Source organism: Triturus cristatus, chromosome 10 (assembly GCF_964204655.1).
Source record: "Triturus cristatus chromosome 10, aTriCri1.1, whole genome shotgun sequence".
Classification (NCBI taxonomy): domain Eukaryota; kingdom Metazoa; phylum Chordata; class Amphibia; order Caudata; family Salamandridae; genus Triturus; species Triturus cristatus.
The window spans coordinates 98,189,802-98,215,099 of record NC_140593.1 but is presented as its reverse complement, the minus strand read 5'-3'; the positions used below and the strand labels follow the sequence as shown (position 1 = coordinate 98,215,099).

General features: G+C 46.3%; 1 protein-coding gene across 3 annotated transcripts in view; it reads left to right on the top strand.

Annotated features, from left to right (window-relative positions):
* NGLY1 (N-glycanase 1) overlaps nucleotides 1–25,298 on the top strand; it is a 354,362-nt gene that overhangs the window by 73,198 nt on the left and 255,866 nt on the right. For all 3 annotated transcript variants that reach the window (XM_085630539.1, XM_085630540.1, XM_085630538.1), the window contains exon 2: nucleotides 14,638–14,752. In XM_085630539.1, coding sequence (XP_085486665.1) covers nucleotides 14,738–14,752 — 15 coding nt within the window. In that variant the 5' untranslated portion in view covers nucleotides 14,638–14,737. The remainder of the gene's footprint in view (nucleotides 1–14,637; nucleotides 14,753–25,298) is intronic.

The following is a 25,298-nucleotide window of genomic DNA, read 5'->3' as shown; positions in this document are numbered from 1 at the left end:
GTCCGTTCTAGAGAAGCTTCCTTGCGGTGCTGAGAAGTATGTGTACTGCTGAGTGCTTGGATAAAATTATCTGTAGCAGTCCGCTAGGCCCAGGGCCTATGCAAACTGCGAGAGCGGAGTCGCTCCTCTTAGTCCCCCGGAGCCCGCGCCTGTTCTATCCATTTTGGGGTCAAGAACCGCATTAAAATCCCTCCCCCACTAGAAGGATTCCTGTGGGGAGTTCCAAATATAGGTCCCCCATATCGGGAAGAGTCGTGGTCAGGAGTCGAGGCAGGGCATAGACAGAGCAAAGATTAAGATCCACCTCATTCCAGGTCTCACTAAGTGTCACATACCGTCTGTGGTTATCCATGGCAGCCATTATTGTCCGTAGGAAGGGTTCCCCCTCCGGTTGATGGTCTCCCAGGGAGGCGGACGCCTCGGATTCCCGAGCCCTCAGCTCAGACGCCGACCTCTTCACTGTGTATTTATCCAAACTGGTTTGCTGTGTGGGTCTTTTTTTTTAGGCGACACTTCATTTCGGGGTCCCTTCTCCTAGACTTCCTTATCTTCAGTCCTGCGATGAGGAACTCCCGCAGCACTTGTCCTAACCCCTGGGACAGCTACTCCAAGGATCTCCCTCTCCACTACTCAGTCTGGCGTAAGGGGTGGTCGCCAGTCACCGCAGTTTCAAGCCGCCACGGTCGTACCACAATGTACCTTGTCCACAGGGGACCTCTATTGAATCAGGCCTTCAGTTTGCGAGCAGCGCTCAGTTCCTCGATGGTCCGGGGTCACCTCCCACTGGTCCCCACGGGGGGAAAGAGGCTGTGAGGAGAAAAGGCACGGGGTCCAGGCAGCCACTCTGATTCAAAGCGCGAGTGCCGTCCCGGCACCTCCAGGTCTGTGTGTCAAAACGCCCAGCCATCAGGCTATAGCAATGACCTCTGCACTCACTCCTGGGCTGCATCACCCTGATATGGGGAAGTTTGACCCCCTCTGGTGTGGGTCCCGGTGTCCTCAACCTCCAGAGGATTCTCTTTTTAATCAGGCTCACTCCTCTTCCCAGCAGAACCTAGCCGCGACCCCCACAGGCCGCTGCCAGAGTGCAGGGGGAAGGCAGGTGGGGGTCACCAGGCCCACAGAGTAGATCTTCACTCCAGAGGGCCTGCATCCTCCACTGATTTCGCTATGGGCCAGCTGTCTCCCACAGCGCTCTCAGGCCGGGCGGCGCTCCTGCCACAGGCAGTCACTCACAGTTGTGTTGCGGCAGACATGGGCCGGTCTCCCCTGCTCTCTCTCGGCTTTGAGCTCCCAGCCGCAACGAGGCCCACGCCATCCGTCCAGCTCCTCCCCCAGAGCTCAGCCTTCCAGCCCGTCACCAATGCCTCACCGGGATCGGAGCGACCAACCAAGCTCCGCCGCAGGTCCAGCAAGGCGCGCACTGTCACACCGGCGACTATCAGTTGGTTAGGCGAGGGAGGGGGGCGGGAGGCGCCTCCAGTCTCTGGCCCTCTAAGCGGTCACAGAAAAGGTGCCATTTTGCATGCCTCTTCGTTTCTCGGTGTCTTGCTTCCTTCAGTCACCTGGTTAGTTTCAGGGCTTGCCGGGCACCGCAGGGTCTTCAGGGAGGCAGGGGTTGCGCCGAGCCATGGCGGCCTCTGCCAGGTCGATTCACGGATGGAATTGATGGATATTTAACGGATTAACTCCTGGCGGCACGGAGCCCTCTCAAGGAGCCGCCATGTCCTTCGACTGCAAGCCACGCCCCCGTAATTTAAATTATAAACTTCATACAACGTTTAGATGTTTAATAATGGCCTTTGAGAAATGATGTTTACTATTAAAATACCTATAATGTTTACATAATAAAATAAGACCATTCCAACTATTTACAGTTTCGTGTTTACAATTGTAAATAAACCGGCTGTGCCTGCTGCGGCAGGGGGAGAGGATCCGCAGCACCAGGTGTGCTGCAGGGGAGGAAAGACCCCTACAAGCAGGGGGAGGAGGAGGCAGCCTGAGGAGAGGGAGCGTGCAGCAGAACCAGGGGAAAGGGCAGGGGAAGGAAGCCCTAGACCTTTTTAATAACATTTTTTTAAAAGCACAATGGACATGAAGCAGCTACCGCGCTCAATATGGAAAACGAAGCAGTGTGAACGTAATATGTTTTTGGAAAGATAAGCGCTGCGTACGTGAAACGGGTGCAGCGGTGAGACAGGACAGCAAAACACGAATATTATAAAAAGTGCTCATGCTAAATTAAAAACCAAAAAGTTCCAAAGACACCAAATACAGTTGTACACGTGGAAGAGGACAAGTCCTGAAGCAATACTCCGTGGGAGTTAACAAATGTAAAAAAAGGTGGGACAAACATGAAACAATAACCACTTAGAAGCAATGTTTTTTAAAGGAAACTAACATAAGCCAATCAAAAGCTGTGGCCGGGCTGAAAGTTCAAAGAGTGATAACTGCATGGGCCTAATTATGAGTTTGGCAGTCCGTGAACCACCAAACTCACGGTGGCAGTCCAGCCACAGCTGCACTGGCGGTCCAACCGCCCTATTACAGCTTTGGTAGTCGGACCGCTATTTGACCGCCGCAACTGCCAGGGAATCTGGCTGTGGTGCGGTGGTCAGGGCCTCACAATATGCTGGAGGTGCCACAGTGGCACCGCCATACATATTACGAGTTTCCGGACCTCCTGCGGTCGCATGGATGTTCTTACTCCGTGCTACAGCTGGCCGCCCAGAAACAAAGGGACCCCCATGCATATTGGTGCAAGGAAGGTGGCACATGATGTGCCCCCCCCCCTGTGTGCATGCAGCTCCAGTTCAAGCACGGCATGGATTTAACAGTCCAAGCCATGCTGGAACTCTATGTGGCGGTCCCATGGGGATGCAGCACTAAGGCTCCAAATGGAGCCATTTTACTGCACCGCCACAGGACCACCATGCCGCCCGCCTGACCACAATTCCACTTGTAATCTGGTGGGCGGGTGGCCCTGTTTGGCGGTCCTAGAGTAGGGTGGCAGCGTGGCGGCCCACTCAAAGACCGCCAAACTCATAATCTGGTGCAATGTCTCAAAGACGGCGTATGCGCGCTGCCAAGGCTTGACCTAAAAATGGGTAATGCTTTGCTAGTTCGCAATAACGCCTATTTGCACATTTGGAGACTATTTATTTTATTGTGTAAGCCTTAAGAGTTATTATTTTTACTGTTGCTAAAGCTTTATTACCTTTTTAGAGGCTGATTTTGGCTGTCCTAGAAAAATGCTATACTTTTTAAACAGCCTTGTACCGCCCCATGGAGCCTCCCTCTGTCTTAAGACAATATGTTCCTGACCAGAGCAAGTCCTATTTATTTAAAGGAAATAAAGTTCTGTGCTCTTTTTACTCTTTTAAAAGTCAACAACCAGATAAAACTCATGGCTTACACCATTTTACAGGGGTCTTTGGATCTCTGTGGGTAATCTTTGATATCCATTCTTGGTTTTAATGCAGCATCCTAAGAATGTTGCTGCTCTTTTGTGGGTCAGCCTTCTTTGGGTTCTCCACCACTTCTCTTTTATACTGTGGTGTTCCTTCTAGCTAGGAAGTAAGCAATGAAGTAAGCAAGGAAGTAAGCATCTTGAGATACCACAGTGCATTGCGGGTAACCTGTGTCGTCCTGTCTAGTTTTTGAATCACTATCCCATGGGAGGTCCTACGTGTATTTTGTGTGATCCCTTATTTCAGTCTGCCCATCAGTGGCAGCAACCCTTTCAGCCACTCCAACCAGTTGAACCCCAGTGGCAACAAACATGGCAGGACTTGCCCCCTTCCCAAGACTGCCTGTACTCACAACTTGCTCATCCTAACAGATATGCTGTGTTGGACGAGGTAGATTGACTGAGCTCTACTGAAGCTTTGGATTTAAACATCTCTTTGTCCTATTTAGATATGGCGAGTGCTCCTCCTGTCACACCTTTAGCCGCACTCCCCGAACCCCCAATGGTGTCATCGTTAATACCCCTCTCGCGTTTAGAAAACAGGGATAGCTTTGATGCATGTACAGCTACTGTTACTCCCAGATTAAGCCCAGATATCATCTCTCGGGAAGATGGTCCTATCTTATTACGAGAAACTCAGCCAGAGTCATCTGTAGTTGGTGATTCTGGCAAACCAGCAGGACTCTCTCTTGTTTCCTGGAACATTGCTGGCCTTGCCAGCAAATTAGGTACACCCTTCTGGACCAGTTTTTTGGGGGAGGGATTGGACCTAATTTTGTTACAGGAAACTTGGTGTCTGGACCCCATTAACATCGAAGGGTACGCATCCTACTGTCTCAGAGCCACCAAATCAAGCTCGGGTAGGGCCAAGGGGGGCCTTTTGTTGCTTTTATCTACCAAGCTGTGCGATTGTATGGTTAAATACAGCACGACAGTTGGGACCCATAGTCAAGTTATAAGGGTGGAGTGCAGGAAGAATATTGATTTAGTTGTGATAAATTTTTACAACAATCTCTTTGATGCAACTAGAGGGGATATCCTACCGCCTCTAGAAAGGGAAATAACTAAAGCCCTTGGTATTTCGAAAAGAAAGGCCGAGGTTGTCTGGGCAGGGGATTTTAACCTGCAGCCCTGCCATTTGTCCAACGGGAACATCTGCGGTTTTGGCGCAGCAATGAGTAGTCATTGGGGGGGTTTGGGTGTGAGGGAGGATTCTCCTCACTTCCAACACTGCAGTTATGGCTCCACATTAAATAATATGCTAGTCACACTAGACATGACCCTGTTAAACTGTAACACAAACAACCAGGCAATAATATGCCCTACATTTACAGGCAGAGATGCAGGATCATTTATAGATCATATTCTGTTGTCTAGCAGTGGAGACTTTACCGATCTGTATGTAAATGAAGAAAGCCTCAGCGACCATAACAGCCTTCGTGTTACCCTTCTGGGGCATGGTACCTCGACGGTTTCAGATGGGAAATGTTCTACTGACTTAGTACCTATTAGACCGAAGGGTCTAAGGATTAAATGGACTGGATTAAATTCTAAGGTTAAGCAGAAGGAGGTTCTTACCAGATGTAAGAACCAAATTAGTTTCTGTTTGGATGATGACTGTGACTTAGGCTGCCTATTAGCTCACTTTGTCTCCATGAATAGTATTATTGATGGTATTTTTACTAAGGCCTCGCAATCTAATAGCGGTCCGAAGCAGGGGTGGTTTGATAAGACCTGTATAGTCGCCCTCCGTGATTTAAAGAATGCTTTGGGCACTAATCGACGCGTTAAGACGGATATACAACTTTTTAGGGCAAGATATAAAATAGCAATCAATACTAGGAAAAGGGTATTACAGACCGAGGCGTGGGATAAGTTGAAGGAAGCAGCCGAGACCAAAAACTGCAAACTGTATTGGGAAACAATTAACAGCCCGTTTCTCAATAAAGAAGATGTACCAGAATTAACATCTTATGTGGCATGTAGCGATTGGGTCAGTCACTTTTCCAAAATTTTCAATCCAGAAGGGTTATCTCTTGAGTCAATGTTACCTGAGTCTATCTCATGGCTACCCCTTCCGTTGGGAATTACATTAGAAGAAAGCCATGAAGCAATTTCTTTAAGCAAAGGAGGTAAGGCCCCTGGCCCCGATGGGGTTCCGCTGGATTTATACAAAGATGAACCAGCTTTATGGGCTCCCATCCTGGCGAGGATATTCAATTGTGCGGCAGAAACTAATTTCCCGTCTACTTGGGGTCAATCGGTCATTATCCCTCTACATAAGAAAGGTGATAAATCAGAGGCCTCTAACTACCGTCCAATTTCATTATTGGACGCCTCTGTGAAGGTGATGAGTAGGATTTTGCTCAGGAGGCTGGAAGATTGGGCAGCTGATTTTAATATCTTAACTAGAGTCCAATATGGCTTTCGGAAAGGCCTGGGCACATTGGACCAATGTGTAAATTTGGACCTTTTAATTAACAAATATACTGTGGCTAAAAATGGCAACCTTTTTTTATGTTTTGCTGATTTGAGCAGTGCTTTTGATTTGGTTAACCACACTATTCTTTGGGAGGTTTTGCTAGACGCAGGGGCACCGAGGGAAATAGTCCATTTTTTAGCTAGACTTTACGAAAAACTTTCTTGTAAGGTCCGCTATGGCACCCTTGGAGAATGTACCCCGTTTTTCAAAGTGTCTCGGGGCATACGCCAGGGATGCGTTTTGGCCCCGTTGTTATTTTCCCTCTTTATTAATGACGTCGACCGTTCCTTGGTTGACATCCCAGCAGATGCCCCCTTGATTGGTGGTAAACCTGTTCCGCTGTTACTTTACGCGGACGACGCTGTTCTCATATCCCGCACACAGATGGGCCTTCAGCGCCTAATCGATAATCTTATGCAGTTTATTCAAGTTAGGCGGCTCCGCGTGAACAAAACTAAGACGTATGTTATGACATGTGGACGGGCAGCTAAGCAGGTAAAGCATACCTTTTTTCTGGATAAGGAAAAGTTGACTCCTGTCAAGTCCTTTTGTTATCTAGGAATTACATTTAACGATAGCGGGTCTTGGACCTCGGAATTTGATTCCATCAGACTAAAAATGCTGCGGTCTATTGGCAGTATTTTTCGTTTTGCCTCTAAACTTGGCTCACGAAGCATTTTAGACATGATGAACATATACAATGTTTGTTGTGTCCCCTCTGCACTGTATGGGGCAGGTGTATGGGGCCATAGTGTGGGTACATCCCTGCAGAAGGAGGAAAATAAGTTTTTAAGGAGGTTGTTATGTGTCCCCCCTTCCGCTTCCATTCTGCTGATCCATGAAGAAGTTGGGATCGAGTTTATTTCTGATTTAGCAGCAGTCCGGCCACTTTTATTGTGGCGTTCTATTTGGGCTAAACCAGAGACTCGATTTACTCAGGATATCATTCTTGATTGTATAGGCTTGGACCACTCCTCACGCATACAGTGGTTGAGATACATCCACCGCTGGTATCTCCTTCTTTTTAATATTGATGTATTCCGCGAGCCAGAAGAGGTTGTTTCTATTTCAAAAAAAGAAATTAAGACAACGTTCTTAAACTTCCGAAAGGCAGAGCGAGATAAAATTTCTGGTAATCTTATTACCGTGAAATTTTATAAAGATTTAAATTTAACTTCGGGGTTCCAATCCTATCTTGTGTATGTGACCCGTCCCTCCCATCAGTATGTTTTAACACGTGTCAGATTGGGTATTGTTCACCATCTGGTTGCATTTCCAAACACAAGAACCAGTTCAGATATACCCTGTCCGTGTGACAGTATTTCCCGGCAGAATAGTTGCCACTTTTTACTTCTCTGTAAATTTTATCATTCTCTCAGGTTAAAATACCTTAAGCCAATTTTTATTAAATATAATATTCGTACTACAGAAACAGCACTGATACTTTTATCCTCATTAGAGAACGAGGAGATCTGTTTTTTCCTGGCTACTTTTATTCTGAAGTGTACAGCTGTCAGGAAAAGTATTGTACTATAATATTTTTATACTTACCTGTCTGTACCTATGTTATACAGCTGCCAGGTACTGTATTACGCTGCTATTACTGTTTACATTTTTGTCTGTATATATACGTCTTCAAGTTTTATACTATTTTTGTAACTAAAGTATTATTTTTATTTTGTTGATGTCCACAGTATATTATGATTATTTATAAATTTTGATGTACAGCTGCCAGGAAAGGCCCATTGAGTAATTCCTACTGATCTCCTGTCTGTTCATCCATGTACGTTTTGCTTTTATAATAGTACGTTGACCCAAACTGGCAAGACTACTCCTTAATTGTTGCACTTCAGACTTTTGCACAACGTCTTATCATCGTTTTATATAAGTGGTCATATGGTGATTTTAAACATTTTATTATGTATTTTTTTTTTTTTTTTTTGCTTGTATGATTTGTATGTACAAATCGAATAAAAGCTTTAAATTGAATTGTGTGATCTGTTATGTTGGTTTGAGCTCTTGATCCACCTTCTTAGGGCATTAATAGGTGCATTGATATGTATTTGTCATGTCCCCTTTACCTTGCAAGTTTCAGTCTTAAAGGCATGCTTATCTGACTGTGGCTTATATGTGTTGATGGCACAAGCTACTGAGGAAGCAGCTTTTGCTTTTAAGATGTTATAGTGGCAGTGGAACACGCACTTCAGGCTGAAACTGCTGTCACCATTATATATTTCCTGTTAAAAGCCCATTCTGATGGATACTTCTGCCTGTGTATTCTCACATTATGAATACCTCCTGCGCCAGCATTCCACGGAAATTCTTTCCTAGCTCTCCCACGTCGACTAGGACGTCACAATAGCAAGGCTCCGCTCGCGACACCGTATGACATCATCGGAGCCATAAGAGGACCTCGTCGGCGTGCTGATGTCAGTTCCCTTTTTTCCACGCCATCGACACTTAACGGTTTTTCTAGGGGCTCTCCATTTTCTTCGAAGAAAATTTTGTATCACTTGTTGTTTTCTGATGGCTACTTCCAGGGGAAGACCGGGTTTAAACCCTGCAGAGAGTGTGGCGGGCATATGTCGATCACAGACCCGCATGAAGATTGCCTCTGGTGTTTATCTTCGGATCATGGCGTCAAAGAATGTCGAAGTTGCAGGAAAATTAATCCCAAGGCTATTAAGGAGCGTGAAGCTAAGCTGTTTATGGCCAAAGCCAAAAAGGAGAAGAGGGGTCGAAAGAGGGTGAAGTCTTCGTCTTTCCATACATCGAAGTTGAAGAAACATAAGAAGTCTAAGAGGAGACATGGCTCTCGGGACTGTTCTTCGAAGGCCAGGGCCTAGAGGTCGACGACTCCGGCTGAGCGGCCTCGAAGAAAGGACTTTGTTTCTCCATCTCCTTGGGTGACGCCGGTTCCATCTCCAGTATCGCCGGCTTCGAAAGGCACTTCGCTGCATGAAGACTCACCGGCTCCAGTGATGTCTCCGGTGCCTATGGAGTCGTCTCCAGGCCGGGTGGCTTCACCTGTGCGGGTGCCGTTCCCGGCTCCGCAGCCTCCAGTTCGACCTCAGGAAGGTACGGATCCTTATCCTGCTTTTCCTGCGTCAAATTCTTCGCATTTCCTTAATGCGATGTTTGGCATGTTTGCCCAGGGCCTCTGCTCCCTCCGGTGCACCTTCGGGCCCCGTGGGTCCTTTGGCCCTTAACTTGGGTGTTCCTCAATTTTATCCTCCAGCAACCTTCATGCCTTTCTTGCTGTTGTCTCCGGCTTGGCATTTCCCAGTGCCGAGTTCCTCCACTCCGGCTTCTCGGACTCCTTCAGCTGTTGACTGTCGAGTTCGATCAACGTTCGAAGCTGAGGCTCCTCCGTCGACTAGGTTGATGCTTCACTGGCGTCGCGTGTGGCACCGCCAATTCCTAAACCACACTCTAGGAGAGAGGCGCAGAGGCTCCTTGAAGAGGAGTAATATGCACAGAATCAGGAGGAAGGAGAGATTGTTGAATGTATGGATGAGTTTGAGGGCCTTCATGAGACTAGTGGCTTGGATACTTCTCCGGAGTATAATCTCCCATCTGCGAATGCTGGTGTTGTGCAAGACATTGCTCCTTATGTGGTCATAAGGAAGGTGGCTGATTTGCTTGGTCTACAGCTTCCCTCCGCTGAGGTGAAATCTAATATTCTTACGGAGGTTCTTAATACATCTTTTTCAACTTCTGAACCGTTGCTTCCTTTTACGGGTGCGTTGACGGAACCAATAATGGAGGTGTGGCAGAAGCCTTTATCTGCTCCTGCAGTTTCTCGTTCCATCTCTAGAAGGTACAGGCCCCCTCCTGGGGATCCGGCTTCACATCCTACAAAGGTGATGGCGGTGGTAGCGGCTCATCTCAGAAGGTCAGGGATTCCTGTTTTCCCCTACCTGGATGACTGGCTGTTGAAAGCAGAGTCTCCAGAGTTGGTTTCGCGCCACTTGCAGGTAACTGCTCATCTGTTGTTCAAATTGGGTTTCTCGATAAATGTACCCAAATCTTACCTGGTGCATTCTAAGCGCAGCCTGTTCATAGGGGCAATACTGGACAATTCTGTGTGTCGAGCTTAACCTCTTCCGCAGAGGATTCTCGACATTCAGGAAGTGATTCCTTTATTTCACGATGGAGCGGTTGTTCCTGTCCTGAAGGTTCTTCGCCTGCTCGGTCTGTTCGCTTCCTGCATTCTATTGGTCAACCATGCACGCTGGCACATGAGGGCACTCCAGTGGTGCCTCCGGAGGCAATGGTATCAGCACAACGGAGATTTCGGGGAGAAGGTCAGGATCTCCAGAGAAGCTGCAGCGGAGCTTATTTGGTGGAGTGTGCAGGGCAACCTGTCTCAAGGAAAGCCCTTTCAGCTTCCTCCACTGGTGGCCACAGTGATCACGGATGCCTCCACTCTAGGGTGGGGTGATCATCTCGGGGATCTGGAGGTCAAAGGTTTTTGGTCTCCAGACGGAAGGTTGCTTCATATCAACCTGTTGGAATTGCGGGCGATTCGTTTGGCACTAAAGGTCTTCCTCCCTTCCCTTCGCGGTCCGTCGGTTCAGGTCCTAACGGACAACACTACCGCGATGTGGTATATCAACAAACCGAGAGGTGTAGGGTCATATCATCTCTGTCGAGAGGCTCTGCTGCTCTGGTCCTGGGCTCAGAACCATCAGATTTGTGTGTTTGCAAATCATCTGGCCGGTGTACTGAATGTATGTGCGGAAAGTCTCAGTCAGCGTTACTCGGCCGATCACGAGTGGCGGCTTCATCCGGTGGTGGTCCATCACATCTTTCAGATGTGGGGGTCTCGTCGGTTGGACCTGTTTGCCACTCACGAGAACGCGCACTGCCCGTCGTCTGCAGTCTTCAGTATCCGATGCGGGGAGCGCTGGGGGACGCGTTCCAGTTGGATTGGAGCTCACAGCTCCTTTACGCGTTTCCTCCAATACCCTTAATTCCTCGGGTTCTGAGGAAGATTCGCCAAGACCGGGCCCAAGTTATATTGATCGCACCGGATTGGCCAAGAAGGGTGTGGTACACAGATCTACTTCTTGTTACACACTAAATATATGTGATAGGAGCAAACCCAAGTCCTTTACTCAGCACTGCTACTTCTTCTGGTTTCAAGGTGTAGTCTGAAAGGTTCACCACAAGTCCCTGTTAGCCCCAACTTGTGGTCCCTTGGTCATGCTCCATGTGCTCACTGTAGTGTTGCTGTCCTCCCAGTGAACCAGTTTGTGTGTGTTGGTTCTCCTGCCGCGCCTCTCTTCTTCCGCCCTGTCCTAAAAAAACGATTCTGATTGTAGTTTGGTTGGAAAAAAGGCGCGGGATGGTATTGTGGGGGCCCATGAAATTGTGGAGGTCCATAGAAATGAATGCATTCTACTTGGGACATTTAAACCACTTATGCACGCTTGGCCATCGCTCACAAGTCAATGGAATCCGCGCCACACAGGCCATTAGCAGGGGAAGACCCATGAATCCGTGAGTGTTTCGCTGTTTGGATCAATTATAATAAGGTACGCTTCTCCACTATCTCCGCACGGAGATTCTGCTGATTTCGGACTTAGTGATAATCCGTTTCCCTTCTTTTGTTTGTCTCCATATACATACTTTTTAAACTTCCTTCACCAAATTGACGGATTGGTACACATGGTTATTCCTGTTACCAATGCCGCCTTATAACAGGGGCATCCCCGTTAAAGCGTGATTACACGTGGATTACTATCACTCTCCAAACTGGGTCAGAGCACCTTTTTTAAAGAAACATTTTACTACATTATCGAGCGGTATGAATGATGATGAGCGAGTGTGCGAATGGTGAAGGATTCAAAACCCTGATCCTGTCACCTGGGTATAAGGTCCACTAAACAATGGCAATTAGCCAGTACGAGACACAGAATGTAAGAATGCGGGCACTCTTTGCGCAAGGTATAGCTTCTGAACTATTGTGCTATATCACAAGAGGATAAATAATCTTCACTGGGAGAATGTGAGGTCACCTCTCACGGTTGTTTTGATATCATGCTTCCAAAATCATGGTGAGCTGATATATGTCCTGTTATATGTTGTGTTTTCTCTTCTTTCCACAGATGGAGTGATTCAACATTCAATTGAATAGCGACATACAAAGGAGCAGCTACCTGCCCTTTTATAAATAGAATAGGGTAATTCCTTGTTCTTCTCATTCCAGGGGGTGACACAGCCCTGAAGAAAGTCCTAGCACCAATTCTTTTGGGCATACAAGGACTGAAACATGTTGGCCCTAGGGTCTCAGGACCATACTTTTCCAAACGACCCTACTGTTCACTATTTTAATATTCCTGCCAGACCCAAGAATAAAGGGATACAGGGGTCTGATAGTGGATTTTTAATCGTTATCCCCCCTGGCCAGATATACTATCTAAGTGCTCCCTGAAATATTTGTTGAGCCCTCCGCGACTTATAGGGGTCGCGGTGTCCCGATGATGAAGCATGACACCACTAGGGTGTGTGAGGGAAAATAAATAAATAAAAGAAAGGTCTTTTCCTACACCACTATAAGAGTGGTTGCTTCACTTGGGGACATCCCATTATTTCTCCCTCCATAATTAAAACCCTTCTTACAATCAATAACTTGGTAAGAACAATAGTGGAGTACTTTAACGTGGACTAACACAGATCTACTTCACCTCTCATCGCACCCTCCGCTCCGTCTCCCTCTCACGGCAGACCTCCTCTCGCAGTCGCAGGGGCAGGTTCTACACCCCCACCTCCAGAGCCTGCACCTTCATGCCTGGAAATTGAACGGGGCAAACTGAGTTCTTTCTCTCTCTCGCCGGATATAGTGGATGTTATTTTATCGTCCAGGCGACACTCCACTAAGTCTGTTTACTCTTCCAGATGGTCCTGATTTGTTAGGTGGTGCGGAGAGAGAGACATTGACCCTTTGAAGGACCGTTTGTCTAATATTCTGGAGTTTCACTTTCTTTGGCACAGCAAGGTTGTACTGTAGCCACTGCTAAGGGCTATTTGTCAGCCTTGTCGACCTTTCTATGTTTACGGGATCAGCCGTCTTTATTTAAGTCCCCCATTGTCATGAGGTTCATTAAGGGTCTTACAAATAAGTTCCCTCCCACACCTTTCATTATGCCTCAGTGGGATTTTCATCTCGTTCTTACCTTTTCAATGGGTTCTCCGTTTGAGCCTCTTCATACTTGCCCGTTGAGGCTTCTTTCTTTTAAAACGGTTTTCTTGATTGCCATTACCTCGGCTAGGAGGGTAAGTGAGCTTCAGGCTCTTAGTTCGAAACCTCCTTTCTTGAGCATTCATGCGGAAAAGTTTGTTTTAAGGACCAGGGCTGCTTTCCTTCCCAAGGTGGTTACCCCTTTTCATATGGGACAGTCCATTACTTTACCTACCTTCTATCCTCCCCCCCTCACCCTTCCAAGGAGGAGGAGAGACTGCATCGTTTGGACCCTAAGAGAGCTGTCAGCTTTTACTTGGATAGGACAAGAGATCGGAGGCTGGAAGATCAGCTCTTTGTGGGCTGTGTTGGGAATATGAAAGGCAAGGCTGTGCACAAGAGGACTCTCTCCAGGTGGATTATCTTGTGCATCAATATTTGCTCCGCCTTGGCCAAGAAGGACCCTCCTGAAGGTATCGGAGCTCACTCCACCAGAGCGAAGTCTACTTTTTCTGCTTTGGCTAGAGGTGTTCCTGTTGTTGAGATTTGTAAGGCAGCAACTTGGGCCTCCTTCCACACCTTTGTGAAGCATTAGTGCTTGGACTCTGAGGTTAGGAGGGATGGCCATTTTGCTTGTTCTGTTTTGCAAGATTTTTTGTTCTAGTAAGGTGGACACCCTCCTCCAGGAGAGGTACGGCTTTGTAAGTCTATTCATAAGGTGAGGAATCCACAGGCAGAAGTATCCATCAGAAGAACAAGTTACTTACCTTCGGTAACGCTTTTTCTGGTGGATACAGTATCTGCCTGTGGATTCATCACTGTCCCGGCCGCCTCCCCGTTTTGTCCACCAGTTTCTACCAAAAAATGTTTTATTTTAATGTCTTAATCATGTTTATATTTTAATAGTGAGAAATGCTTATTCAGTTGCTATTTCTGTCTTTACTGATTATGCATTTGTGAATTTATATATGTGTATATATTTGGTATGCTATGTTTACATTTGAAAATGTCGGTCTGCCAGTTTGCCTCGGTGGCACGGAAAAAATGGGCGGAACTGATGTCAGCACGCCGACGAAGTCCTCTTATGGCTCTGATGACGTCATACGGTGTCGCGAGCGGAGCCTTGCTATTGTGACGTCCTCGTCGACGTGGGAGAGCTAGGAAAGAATTTCTGCGGAATGCTGGCGCAGGGGGTATTCATAAGGTGAGGAATCCACAGGCAGATAATGCATCCACCAGAAAAAGTGTTACCGAAGGTAAGTAACTTGTTCTTGCTAGAGAGAGAGCTAGTACGAGGGAGTATTGCATATTAAACACAGTTCATCAGGGAGAGCTCCCCAGGACTCTGCGAAGAAGTTGTTTACTGATTTAACCAGTCTTTAACCTGACTTTGAGAAATAAGATTGTGAAAATGGTGCAAATGAAGTCTTGTATGGTATTTTTTGTTAAATATAATGTACTGTATCCATTTACTAAACCTCTCACTCTTTCATATATTAGAAGTCCAAATGAAGACAAATACCGCTCCATTCGCATCGGGAATCCAGCTTTTTCCACTAGGCTGCTGCCCATCCGCGGAGCTGTGGAATGCTTGTTCGAAATGGGATTTGAAGAGGTTAGTATTTCCTTGTTTAATCCTGGCTATTAACAGTGCCACTGCTCGCTTTATTTTAATTCTAACCTTTTGCAGAGGATTATTGAATCATGGCTGCAACACTCTCTTTAACACTGAAAATCAGGTGTCTGCTTGTAATGTCTGTAAGGAAACAGGCCTTGCAGTTTTACCCCCACTTACAGGTTGCAGTTTTACCCTCACTTTCAATTTTGACTACTGGGTACTGCTGTAATGGCTCTGAAATGTTCCAAGCCTTGCTAAAAAGGACAGTGCATGTGCTTTGACCCTTAAAATGGCGCATGTTTAATTGGCTTGTCCCCAGTTGGCATAACCCAAATTACTTGTAAGGTTCTAGTATATGGTGCCAGTGGTACCCAGGGCCTGATAGAATGTCCCCCAGGGACTGCAGCACTTGAGTGGAACAAGGTTAAACATCGCTCTCAGTCTGCCACTGTAGATTGCAAAAGCCCAACCGTCCCTTTTTAAATATATTTAAGTCACCCCTTAGTTCGACCTAACACGGCCTAAGGAAAGGTGGCATATGTTGTACTTTTTGCATGTTCCAGCTGCAAAAAACCTAAATTGTTGTTTTTACCTTGAGAAGGCTAGTAGCCCCATTGGCAAGTACAGAATTACAGGATAACACCTCAGCCCTGCAAAATATTCTGACTGGGACTAATAAGGTTGGTACTGTAAGGTATCAAAAGAATCGGTGATTAAATCTGATTTAATGGTTTAAATCTAATTTAGTGTCACTGGTGGGCAAATTGCAACTTTAAAAGTTGCCACTTTCGTTGCCCACAGTTTCCAGTGCCTGTTTACTTTTGCACTGGGTGTCTGTCCTGGAGACAGCTTTCTGCCTTCTGGGGATACATGCTAATTACTCCCAGGAAAGGCTAAGATAAGGGCCTCTTCTGGAAGAGGTGTTACCTCCCTGCAGGAAGCCACACAGAAGTCACCTTTGAATGGCAAATGGGTTACACTTGGAAGAGGGGACGCTCCATTGTTCAGACAGGCAGCTGACACCTGGAACAGGAGAGGGGAAGCCAGTTGCCAAACCGGTTTTCCGTGGGCATGTAGCCCCCTTGGTAGCCATACTTCTGGGTTGGACTGAGGAGCTCCAAACGCCAGAAGAGGGTCCTGCTATATTGGAAGAAGGCAGAATAGTGCATCCTGGGACGCCCAGATGCCACACTTCGAAGAAAATGGTCATCAGATGAGAAGGAACCTGGTAGCCAATTGGCCTGAGAGAATTCTTTTAGCATAAGTAGTGCAACCCTGACACCCCAAACTCTGTTCTCGACTGGACTGGAAAGAAGACTGTAGGACTGCACTGCTGCACCACAAAACTGGCAAAGAGAGGCTGCACCATTATGAACAACACCTCCTGGCTCGAGAAGAAATTGTCTCCAGAACCCAGCCAAAGCCAAGAGACTCCAAAGGTCAGTGGACTGGCCTCTTGTCCACAACTGGAACCCAACCGCTAAGAAGCCAGCCTTCCGCTAATCCCTACCGTGCAGCACCAGGGATCAGGACCCGATGCACAAAGCTGCATCCGATGCTCCGGTCGCGCTGGGTGTGAATGAGGGTCCCCCATGGGACTACTGGGGTCTTAGCCTTAGCGATCGACCCAGGAAGGATTGGCCTGTGACCGTGATACTGGGCGACTGGTAGTCCAGTGGTGACTGGACTTCTGCCAGCACCAACAGGACTTCGAAAAATGACGTCCCTGTGACAAGAGTGCCTCACCCCCTTTGTGGAACAAGGAGAAGTCCCAGTAAAAGACTCCCGTCTACTGCATCGCCTCCACAGCATCCTTTGAGCATCTTCAGCATCCTCAATCCCTTGTATCGGGACCACTTCTATAGTAAAGCCCTGCAAAGGATGAAAGTGCCTGAAATGGACTGAAGACTGCTTCACCTGCTGAGGTAACTGTTTCTGAGGACCTTGCTGGTCCCCCTGACTGACTCCCTGCCAGAGGTGGTCGCTTAAAGTGACTCCAAGTGACCGCATTACACCTAGCCCAAATGTTTTAGTGAAAAAGCTCCCAAGTGTCAAATTTGTTGCATTTACCAATGCTTGTTAGTGGTTGAGTACCAATATCGTAATTTACTATATCTTGTAAATTCTAAAAGTCTGTAACCATCCGGTGTATCTTTTTCATTGTGGTATACTTAAAAATACTTAAAATCACAGCGTATTTTTATAGATTGGTGATGTATTTCTTTGGTGTCTTATGGATTTCTTCAATTGTTTTGGTGCTGTTTAACTGCTTTACACTTGTTGTTTTATGTAAACCTTACTGCTCAGAGCCAAAACTACCCAGGGTTGAGCTGATGGTTTGACAAACTAAACCTAAGGGGCCTTAGGGTTGGTAAGTGTATTACACGGTGAGGTCACGCAGCCACACCATACAATACACCACATTGCCTCACAACGCCTTTTGCTTTCTTAGGTCTAGCTAATGATGACTTTTAAGTCTGTGAGACCTAGCACAGACTCTATAAATAATGCCTGGCTGACCCACCACTGTAACATTCAATGCATTCATAACCCGTCCCATGCCCTTCCCCCTCTCATCACCTCGGACCTTTCTCAGCCAGCTATTTATAAGCATGTATATACAATATTTGTAACATAATGTCCTGTTGCTATATCATCACCATTCTCCTCTATCATTGATCTATGTAATAAGTCTGCCGCTTATGACCTAATGTGACAATTTGTCCCTTGCTACAGTGTTTCTGGTCCCAGTGATTAGTGTAAAAGAAATAAGAAAGCTGGCTCATATGTGCAAAGTCCAGAAAAGGCACAAAAACATGCTGGGGAAATGGTCACAATAGCTAGTGCATGGATTGTCAATGGAACATATTCTGCGCCCTTTACTCAAATTATATGCTATCTTCATAGTATGGGAGTTGGATTTTTTTCTGAAAAGTCCTAGACCCAGCATGGAGAGTCTTGTATCTCTGTGTGTCCTGTGCTTTCAGAATACATGTTCATGATGTAAACAGTCTGAAGTGAGAAGCACTCATTGATCTGAATTCAGCAGCATGTTATCAAAAGGGAAACACATCAAGACACACTGTGTCTATACAAGCAATTTAGTTTAAGCCATCTGTCACATGTTAAAATATTTGGGCTTGGAGGGAGAAACTATAATAGGTGCTCTAAGTAAACCACATTACATATGCTGAAGTCTAAAAGTGTTGTTTCAACACTGCTCTTCAGTCCTTGTTTCTTGGATTAGACTATTTTAGGAAGGTGGCCTTTTTTGACATGGTCACCACTCCCTTTTTGCGTGGTATTTGATGCAAGTTTGACTGAAGTGCACAGAGTTCTTGCTAACCAGGTCCCCAGTTCTCTTTCCCTAAAACAAGGTAACTGTTCTATTGAACCTCAATTGGCAAGACCTTTTACACTTCTGCTAGTCCATAGTAAACAGTACCCCTGGTACCTAGGGCATGGGTACTAAAGAGGATCCCTAAGGGCTGCAGCATGTATTGTGCCACTGTAAGGGACCCACTACTAAACTCATGCAGACTGCCATTCTGCTATTGCAGACTGTGTGAAATGGTGCAGAGGAGTCTGAAAACGCAACACAACACAGCACACACCCTGTGTGCCATGCCCACGAACACTACATGCAACATATGTAAGTCAACCCTACATCCTTATACCCCTAAGACAGGATGAATTCTTTTTCATGTGAGGACATTTCTGTTATGTTAAACATTTTGTAAAGCGCAACAGCTGCCCCAGCTAAGAGGCGTCCCGGCGCTAAGCAGCAAGAAAATAGCACGCACAGGAGGCCTACAAGGGAGGAAACGGAAATGTTTTAATGGCTTTCCTGAAGTGAAGATAATTAGTAAGCCCGCGAATGTGGGCCGGCAAAGCGTTCCGCAGAATGGCAGCTCTATTCTGAAAAGAGCGCCCGCCGACGCGGACTCTTCTCACCCAGGGGATCACTACCAGACATTGTCCCATGGATCGAAGTGATCGTTTAGGAGTGTAAGGTAAAAGAAGATCAGTCAGAATTTGTGAAGATGCCAGTTTCAAAATGTTATAGGTTATACACAATGCCTTAAACTCAATTCGCCTGGCCACTGGCAGCCAGTGAAGGCGACTGATGGCACTAGGCACTAGTCACTGCGCAGGTTCTGCGCAGGCCCAAAAGAGATCTTGCAGCCGCGTTGTGGACTCTCTGTAGCCTCTGTATTTCAGATTTTGTTTCAGCTACCAGGTACAACGAGCAAGCATTATCGAGCCTAGACAAGATCAAGGCCTGAATCTGCCTAGTCATAGCATCGAAGAAGGCCAGGATGGTTTTGAGCCCACGCAACAAACCGAAACATGTTCCGGCCACCTTTTTTGTCTGAATCTGAAAATTGAGTGAGGTGTCCATCCAGACCCCCAGGTTCTTCACTACAGGCTTGGGGACGGGAGCCGTACCTAAACTCTTGGGCCACCACAGCGCGCTCCAACAATCATGGTTCCCTCCCACCAACAGCCCTTCTGATTTGTTGGTATTCAGTTTGAGACAGTTGGCGGTCATCCACTCGGCAACCGCCGAGAGGTCGCCCTGAAATTTCCTGGCGTCCTGCTCTGGGTCACTCGAGAGAGCCACCACCAACTGAGTATCGTCGGCATAAGAGACCATGGTCAGCCCTCTGCTCCTGGCTACACCCGCCAGAGGTTGAACATAAAGATTGAAGAGCAGAAGGCTCAGGAACGAGCCTTGTGGGACCCCTTGGCTGATATGCCCCTGTACTGTCTACTTCAAGTGAACAAGAAAGCTATCTTAAATATATGTACTGGACATTAAGGGGTCTCCAACTACATGATGGCTTTACTGAAACCTATGGTGTTTGATACCAGAAGACCTTGTCTTGATAAATCCATACTGATGCTAGTAGTGGATTTATTAAAACATGCACCCAGAGGGCACCTTAGAGGTGCCCCCTAAAATCCTGTCAGCCTCTTGGTGTGCTCATTCACTGGTATTGTCCAGCCTGCCACCACAGACCTGTTTCTGACCTCCTGCAGGTGAGAGCCTATGCTCTCTGAGGCCGGAAGCAATGCCTGCTCTGGAGGTAGGCACTCACATCTCCAGCAGGATGGTTAGTGATTTAGCATATCAAGGCCAGAGGCTGCAGAGCCTCTGCCATCTTTGATATGCGACCCTGGCTTCCCCATACCTGGAAGATGTCACCCCTGCCTAGAGGCCCATTTGGCAATAGGACAGGTGGGAAATTAGCTATGCAGTAGGTGTACCTCCAGCCTAGTCGCATCCCTAAGGTGGACTGCCCGTTGTGCTCCACCTAAGAAGGATTCCACCATCTATCTTATTTTTGATGGAATTAGGATCTTGGGGACAGGGTTATGCCCACTTATGCCCACTCACCATAGGAAGTGGTCATATAGGGGTGTAGTGACCCCAAGGGTAAGTAGCCCATTTCTTACTACCCTTCACTCTCCTTAACACCCCTACATTCAGTATTTAGATGTCTTCCTGACTCCAGGAACTCAGCTGACTTCAAAAGAAGGACAAAGAAGAGCCGAAGAAAGCGATAACAGAGCGCTAGTTGTGGAACGAGCTAACCCTAGCTAACACGTGACACACCGGTACAGTCGCAATGGCGTACACTACAGCCTATTGGAACAAACCAGTAATAGATTTACGATCTTAGTAATGTCAAGAGGTTCCAGGGACTCTGCAACTAATGCAATCACCCTTTGTAAACAGGAATGGTACCTTACAATGATGTAAAAAGGGGTTCGTCAATGATATATTTGATGTCCATTATGCAATGTTGTATGCAAAACCCTAATAAGAAAATTCAAACAAAAAAACAGAGCGCTAGTTGTGGACTTCGGTGCCAAACTCTGCTTGCTCCTGTCCCGACAATCGCCCAGACCTGACTCGTCCTGCAGCTGTGCATCTTCCAAAAGCCTTAGAAGGTTGCCATCACGTTGTCAACCAGCCAGTATCTCCCTTGAAGTGCAGGCCCGACCGCTGAGTCTGGTGCACCAGTCTGTTGACTACCGGTTCCACAACAAAGCAGCCACCCAGGAAGAGGTCACTGTGCTCCAGGAGGTCAGATCCGCATGTCCACCACGTTTGGAGACACTAGGACACCCCCAACCGAACCCCCCCCCCCCACGGAGGCGCCCTACACCTATACCCGGGATACTGGTGCCTGTTGCAAGCACCAAGGCTTGTTTGTGTTCGAGCCTGAACACCGCCGTCAAAACCACCTGCACGTCAAGGGTTCTCACCAAAGACCAGGTCCACGCCAGAAGTAGTCTTGCTTTGTTTCTTCTCCATCTGCTGTAGGTGCACCCACTACCACGGTAGCCTCAAACTTGACAACCCGCCAGACAAAACAACTATGCACCCAAGCCCCCAGCCCGAGTCCATTGAAACTGACTGTGTCTCTGTGGCCCTAAGACCCCCAAGAGTGGAGCCCTCATTTGGGTTCTGCCGTTCTGGTCCCCCTGTACCACCTTGCAGTCTCCTTCTTACAGGTACTTTTCCTATTGACTACAGTGTGTAGCGTCCAAGGTTACCACAGCTGAAAGCACCTTTGCACCCGGACACCCTACGGCAGGTAAAATTGAACTCTTGGTGGTTTTTAGGACCTTGCCCCCTACTCACCTTAGTCCTGAAGAACAGTCCTGTGAGTAATTTGGAAGTAACCTTGTGCAGTGAATGTTTCTCCCATAGGATAACATTATGATGTTCGAGGCTCATGCCTCACATCTGGCAGCTGTCCTTTTCGACTGTTTTTTCTACTGTAAAATTTGCTAAGGTCTATTGTACTTACCCGATTACGAAGTTCTTGGTGTCTAACATTGTATAAAAATAAATGTTGATTTTCTAAATTGGTCTTGAGTTTCTTCTTCTTCTTGAGTGTGTCTCATTTCGTTTAGTTTGAAACTTTTTTTCGTCCACAAGCATAGCAATAAAAGTGCAGCAGATAAAAAGTACATCAAATGGTTAAAAGCAATATATAGCCTTGGTCACACTAAAATTGCATACATCATAGACTACACAAACAATTCAGAGTTTAAAACCTCAGAATGTTAACAATTCACATATAAGGGATCACCCCACTTGATTTACCCATCGCCAAATAAAGTGCAAGTGCCAGTTCATTGAGGGAGGAATAAATAACATAACATGGCTGTCTGTGCTTAATGGTTATTCTATCACAAGGAAGGTAAAAGCAAATTAAACAAGCATTGACAAAGCCAATAGGTCTCACCACTGGGACCTATTTGTTTTCTCGATGGTTTTTAGCTATGCTGTACATATACCTAATACTGTACAGCTATAGCTCAGCTAGAAAAGAAATGCAATTGTCATTTTGTTGACACCATGCATGTGTGTACCTACATAATAAAGCTAGCTGGACAGCCAAAAGCAAATAAAGCCAGCAAGTAGAAATCCAGAAAATGTGAGTTACAAACCAAAAAGCCAACGGTAAGCAACAGGGGTAATGCATGCCTAGATTTTTTTTTTTTAACCATTTTTTAATTGCCATTCGATATACACTACATTTATGCTTATACATACACATCACCTAACTGGAACCTTGGTATCGGATAGGCCTGGGCGGTAAATTCCGTTCCGCTCGTGGAATTTGCGGAATTTCGGTAATTCCGCGTTCCGCGGAGACCGCGAAATTGCCCAAAATTCTGCTTTCCGCGACTTCGCGAAATTTTTTCTTGTTCGCGTTCTCAAAATGCGTGTTCGCGAGATATTTCTCCCCGAGCACGCAAACAGCAACTGTGAACAGGAAAAAAGTATCGCGAACAAGCAATTCCGCGTGTTCGCGGAATTTCTGCATGTTCGCGGAGATTTTTTACCGTTTCGCGGAGATTTGCGTAACGCGATTACGCAAATTCCGCCCACCCCTAGTATCGGACTGATAATCACATTGCGGCACATGCCATTACTTTGCTAGAACTGTGTATTATCGTTATATACTTAATATTTCAGTGTAAATAATCAAGCTTCGTACATAGTACAGTTGTCATGGTGATGTAAACAATCCTGCCTCTGAGCAGCCAGGCATTCACTCGTATGTGCCCTTTTAGGGTATTACCATTATATTTCTGTCATATTGCGTCCCCCCATTGTTCAATTTATCTATTTTTTTAAACTAAAGTAACTTAGTGCAAAACTTTTAGCGGTTGTTGGTGGTAAGGGCACAGCGCAGTAGCACCTCAGTATTATTATTATTTGCTCTCTTGTTCCGGTTTCATCACTCCGGTATGATCTCAGTAACTCTGGTCGGGAGGAGTGTAAAGCTGTGAGGGGTCGCCATTAAATTGTCGAGAATGCGACCTTAGGGAACCTATACAGCTAGTTAGAGTAAGCGTAGGACACCTGATTGCCCAGGCCACACCCTCCCGTGGGCCTGCATAGGTGAGGCTCAACCAGGGCTTAGGGTTCTGCCCCTAAGGTCCCCTCTGCCAGTCAACCTTCTAGCCTGTTACCCACGGTCATCATCCATCTGTGGGGGAGTGTATGAATGTTGCATCTGCTGTGAGGAGGTTGCTATCAGCGGTGTGCTAGAAGAATCGAGTGAGGAGTCGTTTTTACTCTCTCTAGCGTAATGCCCCACATCTTTAAGTCTCTTTCAGCATTTTCGTCAGTACGAACATGCACAGGCAGCGCTCCTCTGCGACCCCTCCCCTCACACATATTAGCCTTACATTTAGTTGGACTTGGAGTCACGGACCACATCCAATATATGGCAGTTCGGTGCCTGGCTAACACCAACCCTTGAGAGATGGATTTATGCTGCATGCGAGTCTTAGCCTTGGGAGATGGCAGAACGCCCAAGAGGCAGTGCTTGATCATCATTTCAACTGGGAATTTTGTTGCATTTCACAATATCCTCAGTATCTCTGTCCAGTAGGGGTGAAGGCAAGGACATTCACAGGTCATGTGTACAAAATGGGCTGGGCCTGTTCCGCATCGAGGACATGTTGTTGTGCGCGTTGGGTCATTTCGCGATAATCTAAGAGGGGCCTGGTAGGTATGGTGTAGATAATTAAACTGGGTTAGTTTAAATCGTGCATTGCTTGCCACCTCCTGTACCTGTACAAATGCTCTTCTCCATTCACCCTCCGTTAGAGGTGTAGCAGGTCATCCAACCACCTATTCTGAACCTTAGATAGATCTACTCTGTTGTCTGCTTTTAAGGCTTAATACAACCCGGATATCAAGTCCCATAAAGGTGCTCGGGTCCAAGATGGTCATAAGGGTGTGGGACTTAACCGGCTCTTCGGGGAATGTATTCCATATTTCATGTTCAGTGCGTGTTAATTTAGCGTATTGTAGGAAGTGACCCTCTAGGACTTGATAACCTTCTCTCGCATCTGCAAACAAGAGAAATGTTCCATTTAAGTACAAGATTGTGGAATTTAGCAGGAACATCTGCTAGTACTGTGCACAGTTCACTTGGTTTTCATCTGGACCCTATATGGTAATACAACCTCTTTCAAAAATTAAAACAACTGTAAAAAACAACTATTCATTCACGAATAATTGTATTCATTATTCTCATGAGTTATACAAAGATCAGCCAATAGGTCCAATACATATGAATGCTTTGTCAGCAATGCATAATCACTTTCAATGTCAGTCTATGACAAAAACAATCTTATTTCATTTTGAAATTAAAAAACATTTCATCTGTATTTCGAACAATGGCCCGATGCATTTTGGGACTGAGTCCCTTCATCAGGGGAAAAACCTATAAAGAACATCATGAAATTACTCAAATTGTATAGATAACAGATTAGTCATTTTCATTACAGGCAGGTACCATTACCCAATCAGATATATACTGTTGTGTATAAAAATATTACATATTGTCAACGTCCATTATTAAAAATAAATAAAATGAATAGAGATAAAATATGTCCCCCCGTGGAGCACCATTCAAAACACTTGTGCCGTGAACACCAGTCATTCCTCAAGCCTGAAGGAACCAAATGCTCCAATGTGACAGGATTAATAAACCCACGTGCACGCAATCACAGAAACTTTAACAATGAATGAGGCAGTACCTACATGCAACCGTACATTGTTTGAGGAGAAAACGAAGACTCACCATATTCAATGGTAGAATGTAATCAGAAATGTTCTTGTAAGTATGCGTCTGAACCACTACGTGTGGCAACTAGTATGACAAATAAAAACAATAAAACGGCCATAAGCAACTAATAGAACCATGCGATACTCGATGTGTATTGGTCTTAAAGGCACTAAATGCTCACCTCGCGACTCTCTTCCTCCTGATAAACAGCCGTAATAGGTATATCTATGTAACGAGAATCCTGTTGTGTGGGGTTCTATGTGAAAAAGAACGCCACAATATTACTTGTCTATGACGTGAATGATACAAAATGAATCAGTACATGGCGCTAACGTTGAGAACTTACTAAGATAAAAAACCGAGAGAAAAGACAAATGGAATCCGTACGCCAACCAAGTTCAAAGTGTCGGATAACCTTTCGCTGCAGGCGG